Source organism: Portunus trituberculatus, chromosome 17 (assembly GCF_017591435.1).
Source record: "Portunus trituberculatus isolate SZX2019 chromosome 17, ASM1759143v1, whole genome shotgun sequence".
NCBI lineage: Eukaryota > Metazoa > Arthropoda > Malacostraca > Decapoda > Portunidae > Portunus > Portunus trituberculatus.
Window position 1 is genome coordinate 3,045,185 of NC_059271.1, and position 26,517 is coordinate 3,071,701.

At 41.3% G+C, this 26,517-nt stretch overlaps 2 protein-coding genes and 1 long non-coding RNA gene across 4 annotated transcripts in view; 2 read left to right on the forward strand and 1 right to left on the reverse strand.

Annotated features, from left to right (window-relative positions):
* LOC123504962 (protein turtle-like) overlaps positions 1-11,308 on the forward strand; it is a 178,367-nt gene extending 167,059 nt beyond the window's left edge. The window contains 1 exon segment of the mRNA XM_045255933.1: positions 5,882-11,308. Coding sequence (XP_045111868.1) covers positions 5,882-8,357 — 2,476 coding nt within the window. The 3' untranslated portion in view covers positions 8,358-11,308.
* LOC123504972 lies at positions 156-16,694 on the reverse strand. The gene is made up of 3 exons (XR_006675001.1): positions 16,533-16,694; positions 13,749-13,943; positions 156-694 (listed from the first exon to the last, which is right to left on the reverse strand). It is a non-coding gene; the product is annotated as an uncharacterized LOC123504972 (long non-coding RNA).
* On the forward strand, positions 16,393-24,339 carry LOC123504964 (palmitoyltransferase AKR1-like). Of its 2 annotated transcripts, none has more exons than XM_045255935.1 (8): positions 16,393-16,616; positions 16,860-17,464; positions 19,142-19,313; positions 19,529-19,639; positions 20,249-20,399; positions 21,266-21,381; positions 21,975-22,099; positions 22,523-24,339. In XM_045255935.1, exons 2-8 carry the CDS (start codon positions 17,051-17,053, stop codon positions 22,745-22,747), a joined length of 1,314 nt encoding a protein of 437 aa, XP_045111870.1. In that variant the 5' UTR covers positions 16,393-16,616; positions 16,860-17,050; the 3' UTR covers positions 22,748-24,339. The 2 variants fall into 2 exon arrangements, with proteins under 2 accessions (XP_045111870.1, XP_045111871.1); XM_045255936.1 differs by having other exon boundaries at positions 16,538-17,464; positions 22,523-22,771; positions 22,861-24,339.
* The last annotated feature ends 2,178 nt before the right edge of the window (positions 24,340-26,517 follow it).

Consider the following 26,517-nt stretch of genomic DNA (forward strand, 5'->3'; position numbering starts at 1 on the left):
AACATTCTAAGTACCATAGTAATACTTGATGTTTGAGTGGGACTAACAGAATTTGTGCATGGTGAAAATATCTACTCTACTAACATATTGCGAGTAGATAACATTGGGAAAGCCTCTTTAGTTTGTTTCAAATGTTCAGTTCATAATTATTGGTTGAATAATGATTTAATACTTCATCATGTACAAGAGTTTTTTAATTTCTTAATTTTCTTATTAATAGTTTATAAATTTAAGTATTATTTCAACATAAAATGCATTTTTATCATTATTATCATGGGAAAGTATTATGTACCTTGAGTTCCATCATATAAAGTGTTCATCATCTTAGGAAGTTCCAGAAACTTTGGTAAGCCATGTTGTAGTCTGTGAGTTATTGTTCAGACTTGGTCAAAGCCCACCAAATGTTTTTTAGGCATCAGGGTGATGCGAGACCTGACTTGGTGCATCTGCTGTACCTAGGGCGCGACCACTGATAGTTGGAGTTCTTCCCCAACAACCCAGAGCTAGAGTAAGGTTTTGAGGAGCTCGGAGTACCTCCTGCACCCTCCTGGTAGCCTGTGTTTAGGGTGGGTCATACTTGCTTGTGGGTTGGCTTAACACACACATACTCCTCCGGTGTGGTCTGGTCATGGCTGCCCCTTTCAGTGGATCTCTCATCCTCTCCTCTTATCCTGGCTCTTCTAAGTTACCATCTCTGAGGATTGTATGAAAATTATTATCATCTAATATTCCTCCAGCATTGACTAATTCTTGTTTGCAAAAAATGTTCTCTGTCTTCTGTAAATATGTAAGATATGTTTGTAGTGATATCTCTCATTCTTTTCTCTGTAGTGATTTACTATGTGTTTTCTCATCAGTTGTATGCATACAGCTGGAAGTGAGCATACATCGCACATATTTCAACATTGTTCACATGTTGAAATTTGTTGTAGGTATTTCAACCTTGGGAAAGCAAATTTTCTAAAAAGTGACTGAGGGATTATATTGACTGTTTTGGTTTGATTAAAGTCTTCTTTAAGAATGCATAAAAATTTTGATATAAAGTCAGTGATGAGGAGAGAGACAGAGGGAAACTGACTTGAATAGCTCACCATTTCGGCAAAAAAGTTTCCACATTTTAAATTCTTTTAACAACTCTATTAATCAAGGAGAGCGACACGAGTTACAGATGAAGCTCCGACAAAGGATCATTACTGGTAACAAAGTTGTCAGGAGTTCAGATAGGATCATAAGTTTAGCACACTGGGTCTGTTCAAAGGTATCTGATCTTATGTAGGCTGCAGTCTCCTCTGAAGCAGGCCTGCTATCACTCCACACAGTCACTGTGCTATTCCTTCCATTGCTGGAACTATCTCTGGAAATCACATTTTGGAATGGCTGTCTACTGCACCATTGTCTTTTCAATATGTGCTCTCAGGCTTGAAATCCAGAAACTTTCATTGACATGTATTTTCACCTTAAAGAAAAGGAATTATTAGGAACTATGTTTAGAGCATAGAAAGCCTAGTGAATCATTGAAATTCTATCTTTGGCTTAGAAATCCTGGATGAAGTATGAAAGAAAAGCTGGGATGCCACGATACAGGTGCAGTGCTACTTACAGGACTAGTGCTGGTTAAGCTGGCAATCTGTTCTTTGAGCTGTGTCACTCTTAAGTTCCATTGTTAATAGTTTGTGAAATCTTATTATGATTTGTTTCAGCTTGAAGTTATCAAACTTTTAGCAAAACATGATGTAGCATTTCTACTCGACTTTTCCATAATTTTGTATGAAGTGAAAGTGCTGTGCACCTGCAGCACACTGCCATGTACACTGAGTGCCCAGCAGTGACTGGCTCTGTTGGAGTTGGTGCCAAAAATTGTTCATATGAATTAATGTTTATTATTGCATTTGGCAGCACTGTCACCTCTTGGCCCATACCAGTTTGTGGGAAACATTAAGTTCATATACTTTTGAACAGACTTCATAATAGTCTATATGTTCACCATGCACCTCCATAACAATGCTCTGAATGACATGGAAGATGCTCCAGCAGGGATGTAATACAGTCACACAGTCTTTTGAAGTGTCATAATAAATGAAGTGATGAAATATTCTTGGTGGACTGTGAGTAAAAGTATCATATTATTGATTCCTTAATTTAATGTATATCTGAACGAGGTTTTTTTTTTTCTTTTTTATAGTTTGATCAGGGCATTAGTTATCTTAGTGCCACATTCAATATATATTTGATGAAGAAACAGTTGATCAGTGTATAGCTGTTGTACTCCAGTTCTTTAATTATCATAAGAAAAGGTGAGAAAAAGTTTTCAAGGAACTAAAAAACTCTTGAGCTATTATGTTGTCATCCACAAAATGTTTGGCTAGTAGTATGTTTAAGATTTTTCATAGATTCTAAAGACAGATGTTTATTAAAGGTGGGGCACTTTTTAATAGGGTACCAACATTATATTTCACTGTTTTGGAATTTGGCTTCCCATGTTTTAGATGTAAACACCCACTGAATCAACTCTACCATCAGCCACTGAGGTCTGCAATCTTATGAGGTGGTGCTTTTTATTGCTGAGGTGGCTGTGTAGTGGATTAATGACTGTACCTGTGTTCTAACCCGTCATTATTCTCTTCTTTTCTCTTGCTGTTTCTTGCTTTCCCACATCGGCTGGACAGACGGAAGGAGTACCCAGGTGATGCGATTACTACAGAACAGATCTAGTTGACTACCACCACCACCACCACCTCCACCAACACCTCGTTACCTTTTGATTAAGTAAATAAATCACTCTCTGGCCCCGTGCACACTCACAGAGCTTCCTAATCTTACGACCTTTGATGTGAAAGTATTTGACATTGTTATGAGCATAGTTGTCACTCCATGTTGCCCAAGAGGTGCATGCATGAAAGCATAATTCAGCACTGCATTAGCGCCGTGCTCGCTGGATGAAACTGATGCCAGATTAAGAATTTTTTGTGTGCGTGCTTGTTGTCCATTGTCCTGTACAATAGTGTGGCTCAGTCTTTAGGGTGTCCTGCTGCCTGTTTGGTGTTTGTGTGTTGGTCCAGTTACCATGAAGCAGTGCTCATTGCTGACAAGTTTTCTTTAGTTGAACATCTTGCTTTTCGATGTGTGAATGCTTCAACTCTGCAGGACTTTGACGACAAAAAATACAAATCAAATTAAAAGACCATATCACATATCATGTATTCTCTCCTGAGATGAGGAGCCTTAAAGAAAGCAACCTAAATCTTATCCATGTTGCTGATTAGTTGTACCAAAAATTCAGAAGCTTATCGTAAAAGAAGAGAAAGCAAATATTTTCTTTCACAAATTAATAAAGAAAAAACTGAAGTGAGTGAGTGTTAGCATCTTGGAAGTCTGAGGCGAGGGTGGAGGGAGGCTGGTGTGCTCGCGGCAAGACCATGTCGATTGTAGGTCTCTAGCGGGTCTGCATGTGGCCTTGGTTTCACTGCGGCCTTAGTTGAAAATGGTCATGGTCTGCCTGGTGCTGTGTAGTGACTTGTAGTTGTCATCTAGTGTTTGGTGCATTGTTATGTATTTCCAATGAAACAAGGGAAGCTTTCTACTTCCTTTATTTCATTACACTACTATAGTGAGGTGTGATGTTACTATAGAGTACTACTAATATTTCTCCATCACAGTATGTACTCACATTAGGTCTCAGTACTAATACATAGATCAGTAAAGTGATTGGTTAACTTATTTACCTAATATTTTTACCAGTGCTCCTAAAGAAGACAATGTTCTAACCCACTGATTGTGCTTCACTATGGAGGAGGGCTTGCTGTGTCATGAAGGCCCTGCAGTCATAGTTCAATCTATCAGCTATATGTTGTCACAAGTTTGTATTAATTCTTGTAACCTTTGATGATAACGTTCTAGAAATGTGATGTCAGAGAAATGAGAAAAGATAGAATTGAATAAAAAAATAAAAAAAGGAATATTCAGGAGAAAAAGATCTTATTGGAAAATATTGAAAAGTCAGATATTAATAATTCCATCATTAATTCATGACAGTAAAAGCAGTGGAATAAAATGTGAAGCTACTAAAGCATCAATACATTGACAAAAAATGTCCAAAGAAATAAAATGAAATCAAGTCCAGTAAAGCAAGAGAATGACCATGAAGCATTTAGATTTGGTGATGCAGAACAAGTCAGAATTACAGGTATTACTTGTTGGGTGTTGCATCACACCTCAGTGTGTGATGCAAACCACCACCACCACCACCACCACTGTTTGCCACATGGGAACTACCTGGTGGAGTTTGCTGAGCTTGATCAGACCCACTCGATCCCTTCTTCGATGATGCATGTTGATGTTAATGTCAGTAAAATTAATCTGTAAATTCTTGTCTTTCACATTCATGAGAGCTGTAAATGTACTTTACTAACCTATTATGTTTGTTGACTTTCATAAATGCTCTGTTTGTTATATGAAACTTTAAAACACACAATTGATCTTTTACATATGGTGAAGTGAACCATAAGGAACTAATACTACATATGTACCTAATCCCCTTAAGTGTTTCCCTTCTGAGGAGATTTTCATCTTGATATTACTGATGTTATGTACTGTTTAACTATAACCTATGCATTCCTAGTATTCCCTGTACTCAACATGTCTCCATCCCACCTCCTCACTGTCTGCACTGCACCGGCATGTATGTGCCTGCTGTCTGTGGCTGCCTCTCTGCTGTCTTATTGAAAACCATTTGATTTTGTTGATCCTCTGTACGGTAGTGATTCAGATGTGTTAGCTACTCAAGATCCATGTGATTATTGAGGTCTTCACTTTTTAATGGAGAGGATTTGATCATTTTCTTGAACATGCTTTAAATTTTGTTTGAAGACATGTAGGTAAACCATCACTCATCTGGCAATCATGGGATCAGCAGCAGCAGCAGATGTCTTGGATGTGTAAAAGTTAAGGGTAATGCCTTAAAAATGTAAGTCATTATTTTACCAGCACAGATGTCCATTCCATATAGCCATGTTCTGTCTCACTGATTCTTCCTGTCTTTTAAAAACTCTAGGTCTGATACAGGTATATTGAAGATTACACATATCACTAGAATTCCCTCTAAATTGTGTGTCTCCCATGTATTTGTTTTCCAGTGTTATTTCATGCACTGTTGTACTAGTTGTATTTTCCTCCAGTTGTCATTTATGAAAACACTTACACCTAATGACAGTGCAGCTGGACATGATGATACAGATTAACTCCTGAAATAGATAAACAGTATGTATTGTAATTGTTTCTTTGATGTGTAACATAATATAACATAACATGAATCAGTGTTAGATGCTGGCTGGTGCTTCATTCAGACACTTGTGCTGGTAAGTGATGATGGTTCCTGATCATTACCTAACCTTCCTGACATGTATTGGTGGTGAGCCTGTGTGGTGAAGCAGCTCTCCGTTATATATGGTGGACCTAAAATCTTTGTGTTCCAAATCATATTAACATATATGTATTGTGTTTGATTATGATCAGATCCTCCTATGATCATTAAAAAGTAGGACTAATATCATTGATGGCTTTTGCTATCATTCTGATAATCTACATATTTCTAACCAACTCAGCTCTAAGCATACCTTGCAGGGTTCCTGAAATATCAATTACTAGTAAATCTAAACATTTCATGATATTTATACCTATCTATTTCCTTGCATTTTTTGTTGTATTTTGGCAACCCTGCTGTTTTCACCATCTTGAGGACTTTGATGTCTAGTTGTGAGTTGCGTAAAGAAGACACTATAACATTGCATGCATGACACACAACTAACTTAAAACCTTCAAGTCAATTAAGACTGAAGCCACAGCTTCATAAACCACATGCTCACCGCCTCCTCCACCCGCACAGGTTACTACGGTGCGGAATACCAGGTTTAAGGTGGGAGTGGGCGTGGGTAGCCGGCGTGCTGCTCGGGGGCCGCCTCGTTGACTCCACAGACAGCAGACCCTTGGACACCAGCACTACACAGGAGCTGGGTGGCAGGGGACAGGATGCAGCGGGGAGTTCGGCTGACGAGGACTTCAGGGAGTATGGCGTGGAGCGCGGCCGCAGGTTTCCCAGGGACGTGCAGTACTCAGTGGAGCTGGAATACTCCCAGCCCCTCAGCTGGATCAGCCGCACCAGAGACGGCCGCTTTGTGCTGGACGATGACAGTGAGGAAGGAGGGTTCACCTCCCCCAGGAGGCCCATCCGGGGTGTTGGAGGAAGGCCTGCAAGCAGGGATCAGAGCAGAATTCCTCCAGAGTGGCCAAGAGAGGAGGTCCGGGGAGTGGAGAGTGGAGTGTACCACGTGCGGGCCGGCACGGCTGGCCGCCTTCACCGGCGCCAACCCCTGCCGCCCCGCCTCAGCCTGCGCTCCGATGGCTCTGGGGCCAGTGCACATGAGGAGCCACGGGTAGGGGGCGTTGCCCGGGGGGAGCCACATGCGGGGCCAGCTGGCAGGCACAGCATATTCCACCCGCACACCTCGCTGCATTCGCCAGAGTTTGGGCGGCACGTCATACCAGAGAGCCCAAGTGACAGTGTGTGGTCCCCGCGCTCCAGACGCTTCAGAGCTTCCTCCCCCGGGCCACTGAGCTCAGAGTGGAGTCAGCTGGCACAGTTGGCTTCCTTTAGTGAAGTGAGCAGTGTGCAACAACCATCCAGTGTGGAGCGTTCCTTTCCTTCTACAGTTCTGTCATCCTTTCCCAACTCAGCCCAGGACACGCCTACAGCCCTGGGCATCTCGGCCACCCTGCCTCCCCCCCGTCGAGAGGAGCTTGTGGCACCCCGTCGGTACCCATCTCGCCAGCTGCCGCCTCTGTCCACTTCTCAGCTGCGTCCTGGACAGATTCTTGTTGGGGCACAGGTTCATTCTCCTCCGTCACGTTTCCACCCACAGTTCCCAGCCTGGGGCACGCCCTCACACACTCGGCTGGACCCCGCCTGGACCACTCCCAGGCGCCCCACTCGTGTGTGGCCCATGGCCCGTCCTGTGGGTCACTCTGCCCGACCACCTGGTCGACCAGTCATGACAGTCTTAGAGTCTGGCCAGCATGTGCATGCTCCACCTTTAGTTCGGGAGGCTCTCGGCCACATCCAGCCCCCGCGTATCCCAGACATCCCTCGCCACTATGTCAATCTTCCTCCAAGACGTGACACTGATCAACGAATGTTGGGGCGGGCCCCCCCCTGTTTGCTCAAACCTTCCTCCTCGGAAAATCAAAAGCCACTGGCTACCAGCTCGCCCCCCCGCCCCCGTGCCACTCAGGGTCAGCCTGGGGCCCGTGGGCTTGCCAGACCACGACCGCTGCCTCCTCCTCCTCCTCCTCCCCCGACCAGTACAAAGACAAGTAGAGCACCTGAGCCCGTGCCCAGAGCACCGGGCAGGACAAGGGACAGTGACTCCAGCAGTGACCAGCCGGTGACGTACACACGGGAACGCCTGCAGGAGGCCATCGGGCGGGTGCGCAGTGGCCTTTTTGGAGAGGCGCCAAGAACGAACAGTGCCCCAGAGTTACGTTCTGCAGGAAGAAGCGAGTCAAGGCACACCATCCGCCATCACCCCAGAGCTGCTTACGGTGGCAGTGCACCAGAAAGCAGGGAACAATCCCATGAACAATCTCAGGAGCAGTCACCAGACTCTTCTAGTGGGTTTGGCAGCAAAAATACATCCCAGCAACAGAGCTCTTCTCAGTCAGGGCAGTCATTACTAGCACTAGGTCTTGATTCCTCACGTTTAGAAGCTTCTGAAGCAACAGAAACCGGAGAAGCCCCAGAGCCAGCAGCAGCAGCTCCCTCTGCCTGGGTCCTGGCCGGGCCTCGTGCCCGCCCAACGCCTTGGATGCGACCGCCAAATCCTCCGCCTTATGAAGAGTGGGCAGCTCGGCAAGTTTTGCCACAGTTCCGCATGCCAGTCCTCACCCGGCCGCCCCAGCCATACATAATACCCAGTGTGTCAGAGCGACGACAGATGCTGGGGTCTGCCGGCCTGGATGCCAGCGTGGACTCCAGCAGCTCGGTAAAAGTGTCCCCGCGGCCGCCGCCACCCATCACCACGCCTCTGCCTCCACACCAGCCGCTGGACGTTAGTGTGGACGATCACTATGAATTTGATACAGTGTTGAGTCCGACACCTGGGGAGGACTCAGCAGCAGAGTGGTCAAGGAGCCGTGTTCCATCGGGTGAACGTGGCCTCAGCGACTCTGAGATCTACGGGTCAGGTGGGCGGCGGCGCCACCAGTCCATGGAGGCGCGTGTGGCTGCCATGAAGCAAGAGTTCAATGAATACAGAAAAAGACAAGCACGTCGTAGACGAAGTCGAGAAATGGAAAGTGTGTGCTGATGGGGACTGAAATATAATAGTGCTTTAAGACAAGACTGCAAATAAGTGATGTGATTATCAGCCCCATCTGTGTGTAAGCTTCAGACTTCATGAGACAAGTGATTCAGGTGAGGAGAGTAAGGTGAGGCTTGCCAGGCGCTGCCGCCACAACCAGTAATACTCACTGTAGTGATGACGCAGCTCCAGCCGCGTCTTGAAAACTGTGCAAATTGTTGAATTTTATATATTCCTATTGGATCTCTGTTTTAAAAAAGTTCTCTTAACTTTGTATTGTAGTTAGAGAAGCCCTTTCATGTGATAACTACAATGCCCAAGTGACACGTTCAAGCAAAGTATGAAGCACAATTTCTGTCTCTGCTGCATCACCTTCACTCTCGAGAACACTCAGACTATCACCTGTTGAGAGTCCTCCACCCCACAACTTGCCAAGTATCTCGGATGAAGACATTCAGGAACATTTGACATGCTTTTTCTTTAAGGTTACTTTAGTCTCCTTATCATGATTTCTTTTGTTTTTTCTCAAGATCTTCATTCACTGATTCAGCTGTAAGCTCACCAATCAAATATTCTTTATATGTTTTTTAACAGCCACTTTATTCCCTTGTGATGTGATCATTTGATTACCATTGCCTATTGATTTATCCACCTCCTGATGTAGCCAATACTATATGAAGGTAATTTTTACCATCAATTTCTACCATGTACTTGTATAAATTCCTTTATCCACCTTGTACAATATGCAGCCATATCATGATAGTGTACACTGACCCAAGTGAATCTTCCCGTTGTGTTATGAGCCGGGGGATCTCTGCAAGGTGCATTCATTGTTTTGCATGAATTTCTATAGGCATCTTGTAGGAAATCAGTCATACAGTATATCAATCGTTATATAGATACATATATATCACTGCCAATATGGTTTAGTTTTTTGTATTCTTTTAAGGATTTAATGAAATGAAATCTAATTACTGGTTTGTTTGATGGCTATGATTTTAGGTTTTGTTTGTTTAAGCACAGTTGCAGCTAGGGTTTTTGTCAGCCATTTCTTATATTTTAAAACTACCAGGCTTGTTATTTGGTTTTTAGCCTCTGGCATTTTGAAATAGGAATAATTTATTTTTCCTACCTGGAACCCTCACTGGTTGAAAATTTCCTTTTTTATCTTCTGTGGCAATCTAGAAATAACGTTCTTCGGTTTGTAAGAAATTGAAGCGTAACTAAAGATGAAGTTGGTCAAATCTATTTCAAGAGTGTGGTCCACGCTTTCAGAGAATTGTCATGTGTATGATAGTGGAAGTGTAGCAGAGGTAAGACTTCTTTACTGTTCAATGCAGCACAAACCCAACTGACATATGAAAGCCACTGGGCGTAAGATACACATTAATTACTTCCACACCACCTGCTTGAGCATGATGTGGAGTGCTAAGAGAGAGCACCGAAGCAAACAGTATACCGGTGACAGCTTTGAGAGTGACTCTGACCCTCAGTGCGGTGTGTGGCAGACTGTTCCTCGTGGTGAAGCTGAAGGCAGTGTGTTGCAAGACTCATGACATGGAGAATTACCTGCCCCAAAACCTCTATTTATTTCATTAGCTCTTATTCATTTTACTCATTTATTGATATTTGTATTTATTCATTTGTTTGTTTTAAAAAATGTGATAGAAGTTCAGTTTTGTTTCCATGTTCATTGATTTTTCCTAGTCCTCTTTCCTTTAATGTTTTTATTAGTTATGTTTTGTCATTCTTTATGTACAGTATCAAGGAATTCATAATTGTATTTAATTTTTCCTCAGAATTTGTTGACATTTTCACTTGCCTGATTCCCTCTGTAAACTTAACCACCTAATCTTCAAAACACTTCACTTTGAGTCATTTCATCCTGATAGTTTCTTTTCAAATCATCAGTGTTTCTTTTTTTGTTATATTTCATGGTTAACATCTTCTTTCAGAATATGTATTATGAACTGTATTTTAAAGTGTTCATTCTTCCTGATCAAATCTCAAACTTCATGAGGAGAGACACTTCATAGTTACCAAAAACATGCATACCTTCACCAGAGAAAGCATACATACATACATACATACATACTACTACATGTATCTTTGGAATTGTTACATCATTTTGGGTTGGTTTTCCGGCACAGTGAATATCATTATTCGCCATATGAAAATAATAATTATATATAGATACGTAGACTGTATTACATTGTGGAGTGTTGGTGTTCTTGTTACATAATGCAAATAGGTTTTCAAATATTGGATTATAACTGGTTATGAATTTCAAAATGGAGAAAGTGTTAATAGGGCATTGTTTTGTTTTATGTATTCTATTGTGTTCCACTCAACAATAGCAGAAAGTGCTTTTATGTATCAGGTTGTTTGATGCTGCCTAGCTGGTGTTCAGCAGATCTTTTAGTCAGTGTCACTGCCATACTTAGGTTTAAGTTACACTTGGTTTCACCCACTCTGTATGACTCTAATTGATTAGATTGGAAGTTAACTAGTCTCTGATTGCAAGAGTGGATTGGACAATCGTTAAGTGATATATAATGTATATTAATTTTATTTGTTGCATTGCAAACTCTTCACAATCTTACGTAAACCCGTAGTAGAGCTGTACCTGAATACAGAACCAAAGTCTGAGAGGCAGAAGGTGACCTCAGCCTCCCATGGTTTTATTTTGTTATTTTATGTGTAGAAGGACGGTGGTGCAAGTTATTTATTTTTACTGCAGCATAGACACTACATGTACACAACCTCTCTCACACACACACACACACACACACACACACACACACACACACACACACAACTAAATTAATTTTCAAAGTTTCTTGCTGAATACATTAGCAAGATTGTGATGAGACACTTCACAAAATTATGCAAAATAAAGAAAAAATTAGGACATGTATATTTCTTAAGTTTATTTTAATAAAAGTACAAATATGTAATTGAAAACTTTCTTGTAAAATTTAGAACTACAAAATATGTTCCATTAGTTGTAAGATTATTCTGAGTAACATCATATGTGTGTGGGTCTGTGTGTATATATATATATATATATATATATATATATATATATATATATATATATATATATATATATATATATATATATATATATATATATATATACACACACACACACACACACACACACACACACACACACACACACACACACACACACACACACATGCACTTGATATATGAGATAGGAAGAAAATTAAAGCAAGAATACTGTATGTTGTGTTTCTTGCTGGAAAGAGAATGAATAATGACATTAAGAAAAAGTATTCAGCAAGTGTTACATTCTGTGTTGGTAAGGAGAGAGGCACGGCAAGGAGAGGTGTGGTGGGTTGTGTGGTTGCCCGAGGGTGAGGAGGAGGAGTCAGTGTTGGTGGACTCCCCTCAGGCAGCAAGGCCATGCTCTGCCACTTCCCTGCATTTGTCTTGTCTTTGTTACAGAATGAAGCTTTTTGAATGCTGTATTTCATGTGTGTTTAACTAACTGCTTCAGGCACTGTTGGATTGGATAACATTGTGCCTGTGTAATCAGTGGAGTGCATTGTACACAGGTGAAGACATACACAAAGATCTTGTTACAGGAACAGTACAAAGTGTGCATATTACCAATGACATGAAAGTGCTGCATTTTGACCTGTTTTGTAATTTCTGATTATTTTTTATCAAAATTGCAAATTGAGTAAACAAATTATAACAAAGGTATGAAGGCAGGTTTTTAGGTCTATTCTCGTCTTGCTCGGCAAGAATACGAATCAGTGTTGAATATCAGAGAGGAAAATAACAGATTAGCAATGCTATTGTGACTTTCATAGAATGGTGCTCAAAGGTAAAATAATAAGTGACATTTTTGACAGCATCACATTTTTTAGATCACCAAATAGGAGATAAGACTACATAGGCATGATTCTTAGCATCCCAGTGACTTTAGTGTACCTGACGGGCTCAGCGTCAGACTGCTTGTCTACTTTCTTTCAGATATAACGCTTGCACAAAACTTTTAGTACAGTCAGTTTTACTTTTCAAATTATTATTAGACATCATTCATAATAGAATAACCTTAATTTATTTGTACACTAAAAAAAAAAACTGAACGAAATTAATGGGATGCATCTCCATAGGGGCAGGTTGCTGGTTTTATGTAAGTCCTGCTGCTGTGCTCACTCCAGGCTGGAACTAAAAGATCCACGACTAGCATCAAATTATTACGTACATGTATATGACAAGCTTCTTTTTCAAGTGTATAGTATCCTACATCAGTTCTTTGTATATAGTGTTCTCTGCGATGTGACCTTAGTGATGATAGAGCTGTGTGGTCATAGCTGCAAGAATGTTAGCAATTGGCACCCTTATCAGTGAAAAGCTGGGATTCTCCAATTTCTTTGTAGTGACAAGACACTCATAGGCAACAAAACTCCACTTGTGCTGTGCCGATCATCTTGGCTGGACAGGTGAAGTGTGGTGCTCCTTGAGTGTCCTGTCAGGGGCTCACTTCCCGGCTGCTCCATCTCCCACAGCCGGCTCTAAATCAACCTCTCGGCGTCTCAGCACACGAGCGGTAACAGTGATTGGCAGGTAGTAAAGATCCCCTATGAACTATGTGAAATTTGAGGAAGAATACTTCAGGAACTGCTGGGGATCAACCTGCATCCCCAAAGAAAAACACAACACTACAAATAGACGAAAGTGGAGACCCAAGAAGGGATAACTCAAGAAGTGTGTGTGACTTGGAAACACCAGGAATTGATCTAACAGGAGGAGGGAAGCCATGTAGTGGCGGGGCAATTGAGGGTGACAGACGTTCACTTGAGCCTTGGTGGTCCATCTTGTCTCAGCTGGTCAAATGTCACAAACCTTGAATGTCCCGTCAGGGGCTCACTCCCTGGCCACTTCACCTCTCATGGCAGACTCCAGATCAGTTTCTCAGTGTTTCAAAACACAGAACATTACATCCTTAATTCTTGGGACTTTCTGTGATTAGCAGCCTGGCATCCGCCTTGTTTGGAGTGAGCATGGCACAACTTCTGCCACTCGCCAGTTTACGTGTAGTCAGTAGTAGTTATTTAGCTATACAGTACAGTTCAACCTGGACATTGTTACTGTGTATGTACGCTCATGTATGGCATGAATAAGTAAAATAAATAAATTATGTTGACATGTTTCGTCTTGAGTGTTCTTTTCATGACAACAAAATGAATCTCTCAAGGAGCAACACAGGGCAGGAAAAGCTGTGCTGCACACTACCATACAAATAAAAATGGAAAGATGAGGAAAATTATTAAAGAGAACAAGATTAGCAGGTAGAAGATGACAAGGTGCAGTGCTGAAGAGACAATCATGACCACCTTAAGTTATGCAGACACTTACTTACAGACCTACAGATGTGAATGTTGGATTATTGTTCATGAGGGTCGTGAGGTCTGTACCGTGAGACCTGTGATGACACAGCTGTAGGGAAAGTATGTACTGTGCTTCCTTGTAGTGTTGAGTCTTGGTGCCAAACATTTCATCTTGGAGTGCATAGCTAGATTCTAGTCTATGCAGTGTTTGTAGCAAATAAATCTGCAAGAGATTAATGGAATTAGAGGGATAATAAGTAATGGTCTCAACTATGACAATGTTAGATTTAGTAGAGAGAGGGAGAGGTAGAAAGTAATCGGTTCTTGAACAGAGTAGTGGATGAAAAGCATGAATTTAGTGATCAAGTTGCAGTGTGGAGCCAGTAGACAGCTTCAATAGAAGGTTGGAGAAATTTATTAATGTGGATGACAGGTGGAAGAGGATAGGTATATTTCTTAGGGGGAGGGCCATGATCAAAAGGGTCAGATGGCTTGCTGCAGCATCCATGGTTTCCCTATGATATTAGAGTCTGAGTGTGCAGGATATAGGAATGAAAATGGAAGAGACACAGGAGTATATTGACCACCTGTTAATCCTTTGAATGTTTAGAGAACTTTTCCTACTTGGTAGATGTGATTTGTGCTGTGGCCAGTGCAAACATTAGAGAGTCATGGTGAGTACTGAACAAGAGGGAAAATTCTGAGTATTATTGTCTTGATTTATTCTCTCTCTCTCTCTCTCTCTCTCTCTCTCTCTCTCTCTCTCTCTCTCTCTCTCTCTCTCTCTCTCTCTCTCTCTCTCTCTCTCTCTCTCTCTCTTTAAATCTAGGAGATATACATACAGGCTTATAGAAATAACTAGATCTTCACAACCCTAACAACAACAATAACAAAACATTTACATGACACTACGTCACTTATGAAAATAGCAATAATTATGAGACAGATGACGATTGACAAGGTTAGATAAGTGTTTAGTGTGGACATGCAGTGTAGGCCACCACAGATCCATGGTACAATAACTTTTTGATCATGCACAGATCAGTACATGGACAGATTATCAAAGTGTTCAGCGAAAGGTAAGGAAAAGTTTTGACCATTGATGGATTAGGATGATTGAATATAGATAGAGAAGAATTGTGGAGTATTTGACGAACTGTATAGGACTAGCATCTAAGTGGGTCATTTGGTTTAGTAGTTTTTGTTGCCCTTGGCCAAACTTCCTCTTATATAGGAAAAAATATGGATAGATTGCTGAAAGGGAGTACATAAAAAAAAAAATGTGTGTTTGAGTAGGAAGCAAGGCAAGTGAGTGGTATCTGGATAAGTTGTTAGCTGTCTTCCTTGGCATTTATATTGAGGGGAGGTGAACATAAGAATATCATTTACAGAATTGAGTCTAGTGGGATATTAATAATGGGAACACAGGAGTGGAAGTCTTAATCAAACTGTTTACAGATGAGGCAGCATTGGTAGCGTGGCTCAGAGGAGAGGTAAAGATGACTATAGCAGTAGCAGGAGAAGTAGGAAGAGCATGTGAACAGAGGAAAGGGAGAAAGCTAACATGAAGAGGAAAGTAACTGCAATGAAGTGTGAGGGAGATGGCATGCAGGAGGGATGAACTGTGAATTAAAGGCAAATCTACTCATTATATTGAATGTTATCAATAATACTGAGATGAAATAAGGGATGGTGCAGTTCCCCTACCAGTGCATATACATGAGCCACCACTGCAAGGAAAGTTTCAAGTGTTTTAAGTTAATATGATGGTTATTAGATTAGTGTGTGTGTGTGTTGTCTTTGCTAATTCTTTTCTGATAAGTATACAATCCAAAAAAATAAATAAAAGCATGGAAAATGTTAAGCACAAAATCAAGGGGATGTGTTTAAGCTGTGGGGTATAACATGAGTAACTATTATGGAGGATGGCAGCTTGACTGGTGGATTAATGAAGAATGTATGAAGTGATGTTGGTCCAGATAGCACATGACGGGACTAACTGTGTATGGAAGCGTGCGTGTAAATCTTTGGTGGGAATGAGAGTGGCAGGCATGTTGGGAAAAGGATGTAAAAGGCTGAATTAATAGCATTCAGACAGACAAAAAAAAAAAAAAAAAATTTACAGGGAATATTCTAATGCATGGGCAACATAAATCTAATAACATCATTCAATCAATCAAACCATCGAATGAGAGTGAAGCGTGAGAGACGGACGATTCATTATCTAAAGAGTAAAAATGTTGAAGGAACCAATGGGCAATAAATAGCATGAATTCACGTTTGAATGAGCTAACCTCATACTATGTCCAGCCCTAAATCATCATAGAAAGATTGAGAAACTGATATGAAAGCAGGATAAATATGCGTGACGCCCACTGAGAGCTCAGAGATTCGAACCCAGCCGAGTCTGAATCATCACGGTATAGTACCTACTACAGTTCTCGGACGTACTCGTATTCAGAAACGCTTTGCTCTCTCACCACTACTATTTTCCAAGGCCACAGAGATTATTTGTCCGATTTTCAAGAGTGTTTCTCCACTTAATATTGTAGAAATCTTGTCAGTCTTCCTCTTGAACCTTTAGAAAAAAAAAAAAAAATAGTGGAGGTGAAGCACAGAAGTGTTTGAGAATATCGATTGACTATTCTGGTGTATCTTATCAGCTGAGCCATTATTGAGGCGGCATCACACTAGCTCTTTTTCCGTCGTATTTTTATTAGTTCCGTTGACTGTTTCCGCAGTCATGACTCATGAGTTACGCCCTTCTCAACAACAGCCAGGGCAGGGCAGGCTTAATATTCAGACAACATACCTGGCCAGCTGAATCTAATGAAGTGAGACACTGGACCAGTAAGCAGTAGTGGACATAGACCTCTCAACATCATGAAGTAATCAAGTAAGTAAGTAGGCAATAATTTGAACAAGGCCGCGAAAGTTAGACCAATTTGAGGCCGAGAAAACGCATGACTGTCGAATCCACTCGCCTTGTTTTTGTTGTTAGTGTACATTTTACGGGTGGTAAAACGAACAAATCATACTACTTATAAACCAAATAAACCTAACTGCCAATAGACGAGACACACAAGACCACATATCCAGCACAATCTAGTAATGGAGTTACTCGATCACCGTGTATCAGGGGAGTGAGAGGAGGAAGAGGCAGGACGAAGCGTAACCCGGAGGTGAGGAGAGAGAGCGTCCCGTCCCAGCCTGCCTGCTTGTTTACACTCCCCAGCTGAGCCACCCCCTGTCTCACACTCACTCCACCTCACTCACGCTGTCTCTTATGTATGTATCAACTGAACCACGGGTGTAAGTACCAGGCTGAAAATGGATTCCGGGATAGACTCCACCGAGAGCAGTAACGGCAGCGCGGAGGAAGTGGAGGGGGCCATGGAGGCAGCCCCGCTAGTGGAGCCCCTCAGCCCTCCTCACCACAAGAACGCTGTCGCCTTGTCATCGTCATCCTCGTCACTGTCACCCTCCTCTTCCCCGTCATCCTCGTCTAGCCTGCCCACAGCTCGCCCCAACACCCCCTCCTCCTCCTCTTCCTCCACTACCACCGCTCTCCTGCCCACTGTCTCCGCGCCCTCCTCCCTCAGAGTGCTCGCGGCCTCTACCGTCAACGAAATACAGACCGAGGTGCTGGAGAATGGCAAGAATCAAAGCGAGCCCATCCAGGGAGGCAGCCAGGTGGTGATGAAGACCCCGCCAAACACACCTGCACATACTACATTTAAGCTGGTGAGTCAGAGTGTGTGTGTGTATGTATGTATGTGTGAAGCATGCTGTGTTGGTTTGGTGCATGCTGTGTTGGTTTGGTGTGGAGTGTTGGCTTGTCACAGCTGGGAGTTGAACCAGTGTGCTCGTCTTTTTTTTTTTTTATACCATGTGGGCTTTTCACGGGAATTTATGGGCTAAAGGGGATACTTATTAAGGGTACCTCCTATTTCAAAGCCCACCCGCTAGGAAACTGTTGCCCCGAGTGAGGAAGCCCAACCTACACTCAGACCATAGACAGGATTTGAACCCCTGCGCTTGGAGACCCCTCGGATCCCAAAGCACGCACGGATCCACTGTACCACGGCGGCTGTCACCACTCTGGCTTTACACACTGTGGTGGTGTGTTACACCCTTCTCTCTTCTGGTGGGTTATTGGGCACTTAGAAAGCTGACTGTCATGGGGTTCAGATAATAGAAAGGGTCAGTTTATAGTTTCTCCAAGCAAGAATTCTGTGATGTGGCTATGTTTTTTTGGTGAGACATTTAGTGAGTTGATTGATGGCACATGTCACTTCTATTGCAATGTATATTTTTCAAGTTATGACTTTTTCAATTCCAACTTATGCCTACTTTTCATCCCCAGTGATTTTGGGGGACCTATTGGGTTTCAGGGTTTTTAGGTGGGAGAGCATTAAATGAAGTAATGTGCATTGCAAAAGGGATCGAAAATTAACTAGATTACATTAGAAATCTCTGAAGATACTTTGACAGTGGTGGCAGCAGTGGCTGCAGCGAAATGGTAGATATTGCTATTTAAATTATTGTTCAGCATATAGGAACAGGAAGCAAAATGAGTATTTATCCTACTCATTGGAGCTTTGAGTCACACAGATGGCTTGGCAAGACTGCTGGCACCACACAGACAGCTTCCAAGGAACTGTTACAAGTGACAGACTCAATAGTAGTGCTTGTACTGCAAGGAATTATGTGGAATGGATGCATAGCTGCATTACTGCGACATGCATCCAGCCAAGGCACATCAATGAGGCATGAGGGCATGAACACAATACAAGTACAGTTGTGCAGGTCGATAAGAGGCTTGCTACCCACAGATAATTACTCGGATAAGACCACTGGCAACTAGGCAGGATAGGGTAACTAATAGGGTGGCACTACAAGGCATGACATCCACTAAACAACAGGTGAGTAGTATTATAACAATAATAACTACTTAGTGAATAAAAAAAAACATCCTAATAATAATAACTACTAACTTATTCCAGTGGATGGTTGAAACTTCAAGTAAGACTGTTTTGTAATTAATTTCAGAAGTACAGTGAAGCTCCTGAGGTATTTTCCATTTGTTTCTTGTGTGGCTGGCTCATGGTGGAGGGTGGGGAGAGAGGCTCATGCTTTGCTTTCCTCTTGTATTATCAATTCTCAGTGGTCCTTAGTAGTAAAGTCATCTTGTGAGGAATGCAAGGTCTGTTGTGGCCTGTGTCTATTACTATGTAACTAGCCATGTAACAAACAACATAACATGACAAATCACAGCCATAGAAACAGATTCCTGTGTATCACAGTATCACATGCTTTCTCTTATGTATCCACAAAAGTCTGTATAGTAACTGCCTGCGACAGAAAAGAGTGTAGCTGCAGTGTATGAGCATACTGTACTTGTTCCCTCTCCTCCTCCAGGGCAATACTGAAATCAATGAGAACAGTCACCTGCAGCTGCACTTCCCACTCCCCAGCAGAGGCCCCACTGAAGACAGCAGAGAGAATACATTTGACCTGGACCCTCCCCCTGGCCTGACCTTTGCCAATGTGTCACCATCCATGTGTCTCAGCCATGGATATGAAGTGTATTGTGAGTACAGCCAGATGACAGGTGCTTCATCAATGAAGGTTGGAACTAAAACATGGGAGGTGTGGAGTGCAATGAACGGAAAGTTTTTTTTTTTTTTTTTTTTTTTTTTTTTTTTGACATCTGGATAGACATTTGAATTGGCAGTTGGATATTTTATTCATTAGTGTTCAGGTTGTTTTTGTCTAAATATTGACTTGTGGTCCTGGCCAGCACAGCTCAAGGCTATGCAGTGCTTCCCTACGAACACAATGTACTCAAGAAGAAGCTGAGAACACTGCGGCTGAGGATGCGGCAGCATCACTACAAGATACTGTGTGCCAAATCAAGTAGGTGTCCTTGTGAACTGTACTGTGCAGGTTGTTGGGTAAGGTAATGCCAAATACTGAATGCTTTTGTGCATACTTTGTCCCATGTTATTTATTTATTTTTTTAAACAAGTGTAGAAAGACATGAATGAAATTTGTAAGAACTGGATGGAAAAGTAATACGTCTACATAATAAGATAATAACTATGTGATGAATTTGACACTTTCTTACTCTCAAAGCACTTGTAGCATTCCCTTTTTTACAAATGAGTAATATTCCTTAGAATTATTTGTAAATTAAGAATTCTAATTAAGGAAGTAAGTAGCTGTGACCTGTTCATGTATGACTGCACCAGAGATGTGTGATGAAAAGTTTAGTGTTTACATGGAAGAAGTTGTAAAGCAGATAAAGATGGGGATCTTAGGGGGAAGTTAGTAAATGCTGGTTGTAAAAAGTGCACCTGAGTCAGTTGGTGGACATCTTATGGTATCAGATGAGGCTGTATTGGTGGCTGATATAAAGGGAAGAATTTCCAGTTATGTAAATCAAATTTTGTTACTCTTGTCATTGATAGTAAAAGTAATGATTTGTTCCTTTTGAGATATTTGATTGATGTTCCTGTGTCCCAGAACAAAGAAAGCTGAGAATAGCTGTTGGCCTGAACAATGTGGCATCTGTGGAACAGCTCCTGAAGGAAGGCGTTGACCCCAGAGTGACGGACAACAAGGAGAGGTCACCTTTGCATATTGCTGCGTCAAAGGGTTATGCAGAAATTGCTCGGTAAGTTTCTTTTTGTCAGCCAGCCGTTGGTATGGTGACTCGCTGCTGAGAGGACCAGGGCTCACCGAACTGAGGAGAGGTAGAGGCCACAAGCTAATAGGTTGTGACATTGCAGGCTGGCTGTCTTGTCCACCTCTAATCTTGCTGCAGCAGGAGGTCAATAGATTCTCAGGCTGTTCTTGCTGAATAACACCTTAGAGGCTATAAATTATCTCTGAAAAGGAAACTGGGAAGATATAGGAAAATATTATTATTATTTGTGCTGTTACTTTGTTGCTTTCATTGTTGAGCATATTTTTACTGGTGAAAGTTGCAGTAGTAGTTTGAGTCAATAATATCCTAAATGAATAGACATACACTTTTTTACAGAAACTCAGTATACTAAACTCAAAGTGAAAAGAAACATTCTTTATTGGTACAGCATGTTCTGGTAGCAGAATAATTCAATTTTATTTTTCATTCCTACTTAATGTTTTTTTTTTTTTCATTTGTATTTTCTTTATCTGATCTATAAACTAATTTTCATTGAACTTCAATCTCTCACATGTTGTTTGAAATTAGAAAATACTACCTAGGTTCTTTTGAGTGTAAATCCATAAAGTACCAAGATACAGAGGGCAGTGATTGTCTTACTGATGATGGAGATGTTACTATGATAATAGACACACTTAAAGCTACAAATTTCATTTTATGAGGATGGGACTAGCATGTAAGTGGGCCTTTTGTTTAATAATTTTTGTTGCCTTGGGCCAGATTTCCCCTCTTACTTAAAAGAAAAAAGGCCTTTATGTTTGAAGTTTGAAGACAAAACTTAATGATTGTATAGACTTTTATGTAAGCAAAAGACAAATAGTGCCACCTTTCAGGCTGTTGCTGCAGCATGGAGCAGACCCCAATCAGAAGGATGCCATTGGGAATACAGCACTCCACCTGGCAGCCTGCACCTCCAACATCCCCATGGTGACTCTGCTGCTCAAGTCAGGTGAGACACACACCCTGGCACCAAACACTGACACTCATGGCAGCTGGGTGCCACAGGTTGTTATTCCTCTTTTGTGTCCAATTTTTCAAAACCTCAACCTTAACAGAACTATAGTTATCCTGTTCATGGCTGAAGTGGAAAGGTAATCTGGAGACTGCTGATGATGCTGTGACACCTCCAGAGTTTCTTGTTGTTGACAGTGGTTGCAGGGAAGCTGAGAGTCATGTGTTCTGTTCTATTCATCACATTGCAGTTATGTACCAAGGCCAGGCTGCAAGGCTGGTTGATTATCTGGTTGGTACTATCTTTGTGTAATCTTAGGAAAAGAAGCTGTCATCAAGGGCAAGGCATTGGCCAGACTTGGTGATGACAGCATAGTGCAGCTGCTGAAGTTAGCAATCAGTGTGTGCTGATGCAAATTCTGATGTTTATATTTCTTATTCTGTTCCACATGCTATCACACCACTTCAAGACAGAAAACAGCATAATCATAATCTTAGCAGTTATGATGTGGATAATAAACACCATTGAGGATTTATTTAATTGGCAACAGTGGAGGTGGATAACAGTACTCAAGCAGCTACATGTTGCAGGCACCAATGTGAGACAGGCGGACAACCAGGGCTACTCCCCCCTCCACCTGGCTCGCTCCAAACTCAAGCTGCTGCAGCGTGACAACTCCTCCTCCTCCTGTGAGATCAAGAAGCAGGTCTATCAGGTACAGCTTGCAGCATCAGGGGAAAGGACAGTTTGTTGCTCAGAGATGAACATGCTTTTTTTTTTTTTTTTTTTTTTTTTTTACTAGAATCATGTTTTTCATTTTCTTTCAGTTGCTTCATTGTGCTTAACCCTTTCAATACTGGGACACATTTTTATCTTGAGAGTTTGTGTACAACTAGACCATTTTATTGACATTGGGAACAGTCTATGGAGGTCAGATTAATGGCTATTTTACTATTTTAATCCCCACATAAGTTTCTGAAGCTGTATAAAATCACCAAATAGTAAGCAGAATGAATATGGAAGCGTATCATGGTACTGAAGGGGTTAATAAACTGTCCACGATTCTCCAAAACAGAATTTTTAATAGTTTTTCTTTGCTTTGTGTGTCTCAGCATTATTTCAAAGGGTGTAATTCCAGGTGATTGAAATGATGCAGACATTCCTGGAGTGCTCAGGGAGTTCAGAGGAGGCAGAGCTCCTGAGCTGCTTCACCAACCAGCTCTCCCTCTCAGACACTCGCCAGGATGTACAGGCGCTCCTCGACTCACTCAACAACCTCAGCCTCACCAGCAACTCAACCACCACCAATGCTTCCACCACAAACACCATCACCACTTCCTCTGCTGCCTCCACCACCTCTTAGATTCTCATTCTCTTCACATAGATGGTTAGAAATCTATAAGTATGATTTTTATTTTGTCATTGAACCAATAAGCAAGCAACATTGAATTCAAACTTCCTCACTCTCCCTCCTAGATCTGGTCTTGGGCGTGTTGCAGACTCATTAGGTTGTGGAATGCTGAAATGGAAGGTAAAGATGGAAAAACTCCTTACTCATGTGGCACAGAGTAAGTGAGAGAGAGAGAGAGAGAGAGAGAGAGAGAGAGAAGGCAAACCAAGTGCATCCTTATTCTCAATGTTGTGAGTGGCTTTTTGATCATTGCATGCTTGTTTAGCAGCAATGCCACCCCAGTATGTCTTTATCTTCTCAATTCATGGTTCCATTTTCATTATTTATTTAACTTTTCAAACAGAGCCTTATATTTTACCTGGATGCAGGATGCAAGTTCTAGTGAGTCTTTCATTTATCTACCTATCATCAAGTGTAAGTTTAGTTTTCATTCCTTTGTCTTCAGCAGTTGGCAGAACTTAATGGAAATCAGTGTTCTCAAGACTTGCCTAACTAAGCAATGAAGTATATATTTCAAGTGTAACTTAAAGAATAGTTATTATCAATTATTTCATCCTTCACAATTTTACCTTGAAATGTCTGACTCAACTTTCAAATTAAGAATTTAGAAATCACAAACATCTATTGAAACAACACACCTTCATTTTCAAATAATTTTTAGCTTTAATTCAACACAAATCCTTATGGCTGTGTAGTTTTACTGGCTTCTATGCAAAGATGGGGGCCAGTGCAAGGTTATGGCCTTGTCTTTTAATGTAGAGGATGCAAGATTTCCAAGCCCAGTCATGCAGTGCATAACTTGCAGGGAGAATCCAGAGTGAGGTGACCAGATCCCTCCCATTGCTGTTATTATCTGTAGAGACCATAACTTTATATATTTTATATTAATTCTACTTCCGAGAATATAAATTAATTCAAATAAGACTGCAACAGTGTACAGAGGGAGACTTGGGCTGAAAGTCTTGCATCATAAAGGTAAATATATACAAGTACAAAAATTGCTCATGTCTGAAGATAAATAATTAATCAATTGTTAGAGGGATCGGTGGAAGGCAGGGCAGTGTTGAAGTCTTGCCTAAAAGCTGGAGGACATACATATTCCAGCTACTTGGAAGATGATAGCGGTAAAACTGGGAGATTGTTAGCTACAGATGTGCTCATTTTTGCAACAATTTCCTTCATTTTGCAAATATTAGACTGTATATGATGTAAAGTTGCTGGTTGTGTGCTGCATATGTGTGGCTGCTTCTCATGGGTGATTTTCTTTTTTTCTTTTTTATTTCCTCTTAACATGCAAGTTGTGCACCTCGTCCCTTGATCCATGTAAATATTTCTGGCATGTCTCATTGTCCAACTGGTCTCACAGTATAGACATTCTCTCATGTGCTGGTGTAGACATCAATAGCCTCATATCTCACATATCCATTTTAAATACAGTAATTCTTCATTATAAAGAATGAGATATAATGAACACTGCTTAGAACAGACCAGATGTAGGATTCACTATAGTATTTACTGCAATCTAACAATGAAATATCAACTCAGCTTTAATATTTTTGGCTTGGTGAATTAGATATCTAATGAATGGTGAGTGAGGGGCAGTGACAGCAGCCTGTGATGGTGATCAGGGCTGACAGGTTGGCAAACAGACAGCATCATTGTGTTGAGTCAGCACAGTAGCAGGCCAGGGTGGCGCCACATGCTGGATTGGATCCATCACACACTGGGGTGTTGAAATAGTTTCAGTTTCAGTGGTGGCACCAACTATCTGGGTCATTGTTGCTGTGCCTTACTGATGTAGTAATGTTAGCATAATCACTGCTTGGGAATCACCTCTGGAGGGTAGAAAATAGAATTAAAGGAATTAATTTCAAATTTACAGTATGTGCGAAAGTATTGATATCACGGGGCTAAAGCAATTTCTTTTCCTGGTAAGTTGAGGAGGCTTACCAGTACCTTCCGGAGACTGCAATATGTTCTGACGCTTTTGCACTATTAACTGGCAACCTTCTATGCTTTCTGAAACAGTCTCCAGTGCCTGAGTCATCTCTGGCTGTTCAGCTGCCTAAGAGAGAAGGTGGACTGCGTGTCTGATGTGCCAAGCGTAGGCTAATTGCACTATTATTTTGCTTCCTCCCACCCTCTCAATATGCCCAAGTTGACTACAAGTAGGGACAAAGATGTTCACTTTATACAAGGCTGGTCACAATCTCTCTTTTATTTCCACTCAAACAGGTGTTGAGCTGAGATCAACACAGCACTTGGTATAAAATGCTTCAAGGAAGCAGGGAAACTGTCACCCCACTTCCCAAGTCTGGTAGGCCTCATAAGATCACTTTAAAAACCTCTGCACTTATCTCCAGGCAGGTTGCTTAAGAACCAAGGCTGACAGCATGGGAAATTGAGGAAAAAACCCACAGTTACTGGAAAATGTGTCTGTAAGGAGCGTGCAGTATATTCTGCACAATGATTTGGGCCACAAATGTTACCTTGCCTGCAAGAAACTCATGTCAGCTGCACTGCAAAAGGAGAAGAGAGTAAAATTTTGCAAAAAATTACTAGTCTGGAGTGAGGAGCAATGGAAGATAGTGTTGTAGAGTGATGAGGCAGCTTTCATTATTACTGGGACACCATCATCAGAAGTCTACCACAAGCCTTGCATCCTCTCCAAGTTTGTGAGGCATCCAGCATCACTTATGGTTTGGGGCTGCTTTATGTACTATGGTGTTGGTAATTTAGTTATTCTTCTTGCTAATGTTCAAGTGAACCAACACAACTATTTAGAGCTTTTGATTGATATCTTGTTCGATTCCTTTGAAAAATACAAGCAAAAGTGTTTATGCAGGATTCTGCTCCTGCACGTGTTGCTAAATCTGTTAAGCAGTGGCTGTCTTACTATGAAGTTCCCTTAATTTGGGATTGGCCTGGCAATAGCCCAGATATCAATCCTATAGAAAACTTATGGGTATACATGAGGAGACAGCTGCATGGTATGGACATATCATCACTGCCGAAACTTGAGACTGCAATTAAGCAACTGTGGACCAATTTTCCACAACTTATCTACAAAACCTTGCATTTAGTGTTCCCACTTGGCTTCATGATATTGTAAAGATGAAAGGGAAAGCAACTAATTACTAACTGGTTCAATGTATGTTTTTGTTTATCTACCGTTCTCTCAGCAAACCATAAACAGTGTGTTTTTTCAGGCCATGTCAGGACTTTCCATGGATACTGTAATCTTGTCCAGTCCTGTCATCTGTAAAACAGACCCATTGAGCTATAAGATGTGTAGTTCTCATGAAACATGCAAAACTTTTCAATATGAATATGGTGCTCTTATAAATGGACAAAAGGTTTTTGGGCAACTCTCTCTCTCTCTCTCTCTCTCTCTCTCTCTCTCTCTCTCTCTCTCTCTCTCTCTCTCTCTCTCTCTCTCCATACATTTTAAATGCTTATTTTTTATTTATTTATTTATTTTTATTTATTTATTTTTTTATTTATTTATATATTTTGTTTATTTATTTATTTATTTTATTTATTTATTTATTTATTTATTTATTTTATTTATTTATTTTTTTTTTTTTTTATACCTCCAAATGAGTTATACTGAGTAGCAAACAATGTTGACTATGAGCCCAGAATGAAATATTCCTAAATGTTTATTGTGTTTCAAAAGATGGTACAACAAACACTACAAATGACATCCTGCCACCAACCAA

What these genes read in the sequence shown, in the direction of transcription:
- LOC123504964 (XM_045255935.1), top strand. Translation starts at nt 17,051, where the DNA reads ATGGATTCCGGGATAGACTCCACCGAGAGCAGTAACGGCAGCGCGGAG. An exon ending in CACATACTACATTTAAGCTG is followed by an intron (nt 17,465 to 19,141) that starts GTGAGTCAGAGT and finishes CTCCTCCTCCAG; the next exon opens with GGCAATACTGAAATCAATGA. An exon ending in GGTTATGCAGAAATTGCTCG is followed by an intron (nt 20,400 to 21,265) that starts GTAAGTTTCTTT and finishes GCCACCTTTCAG; the next exon opens with GCTGTTGCTGCAGCATGGAG.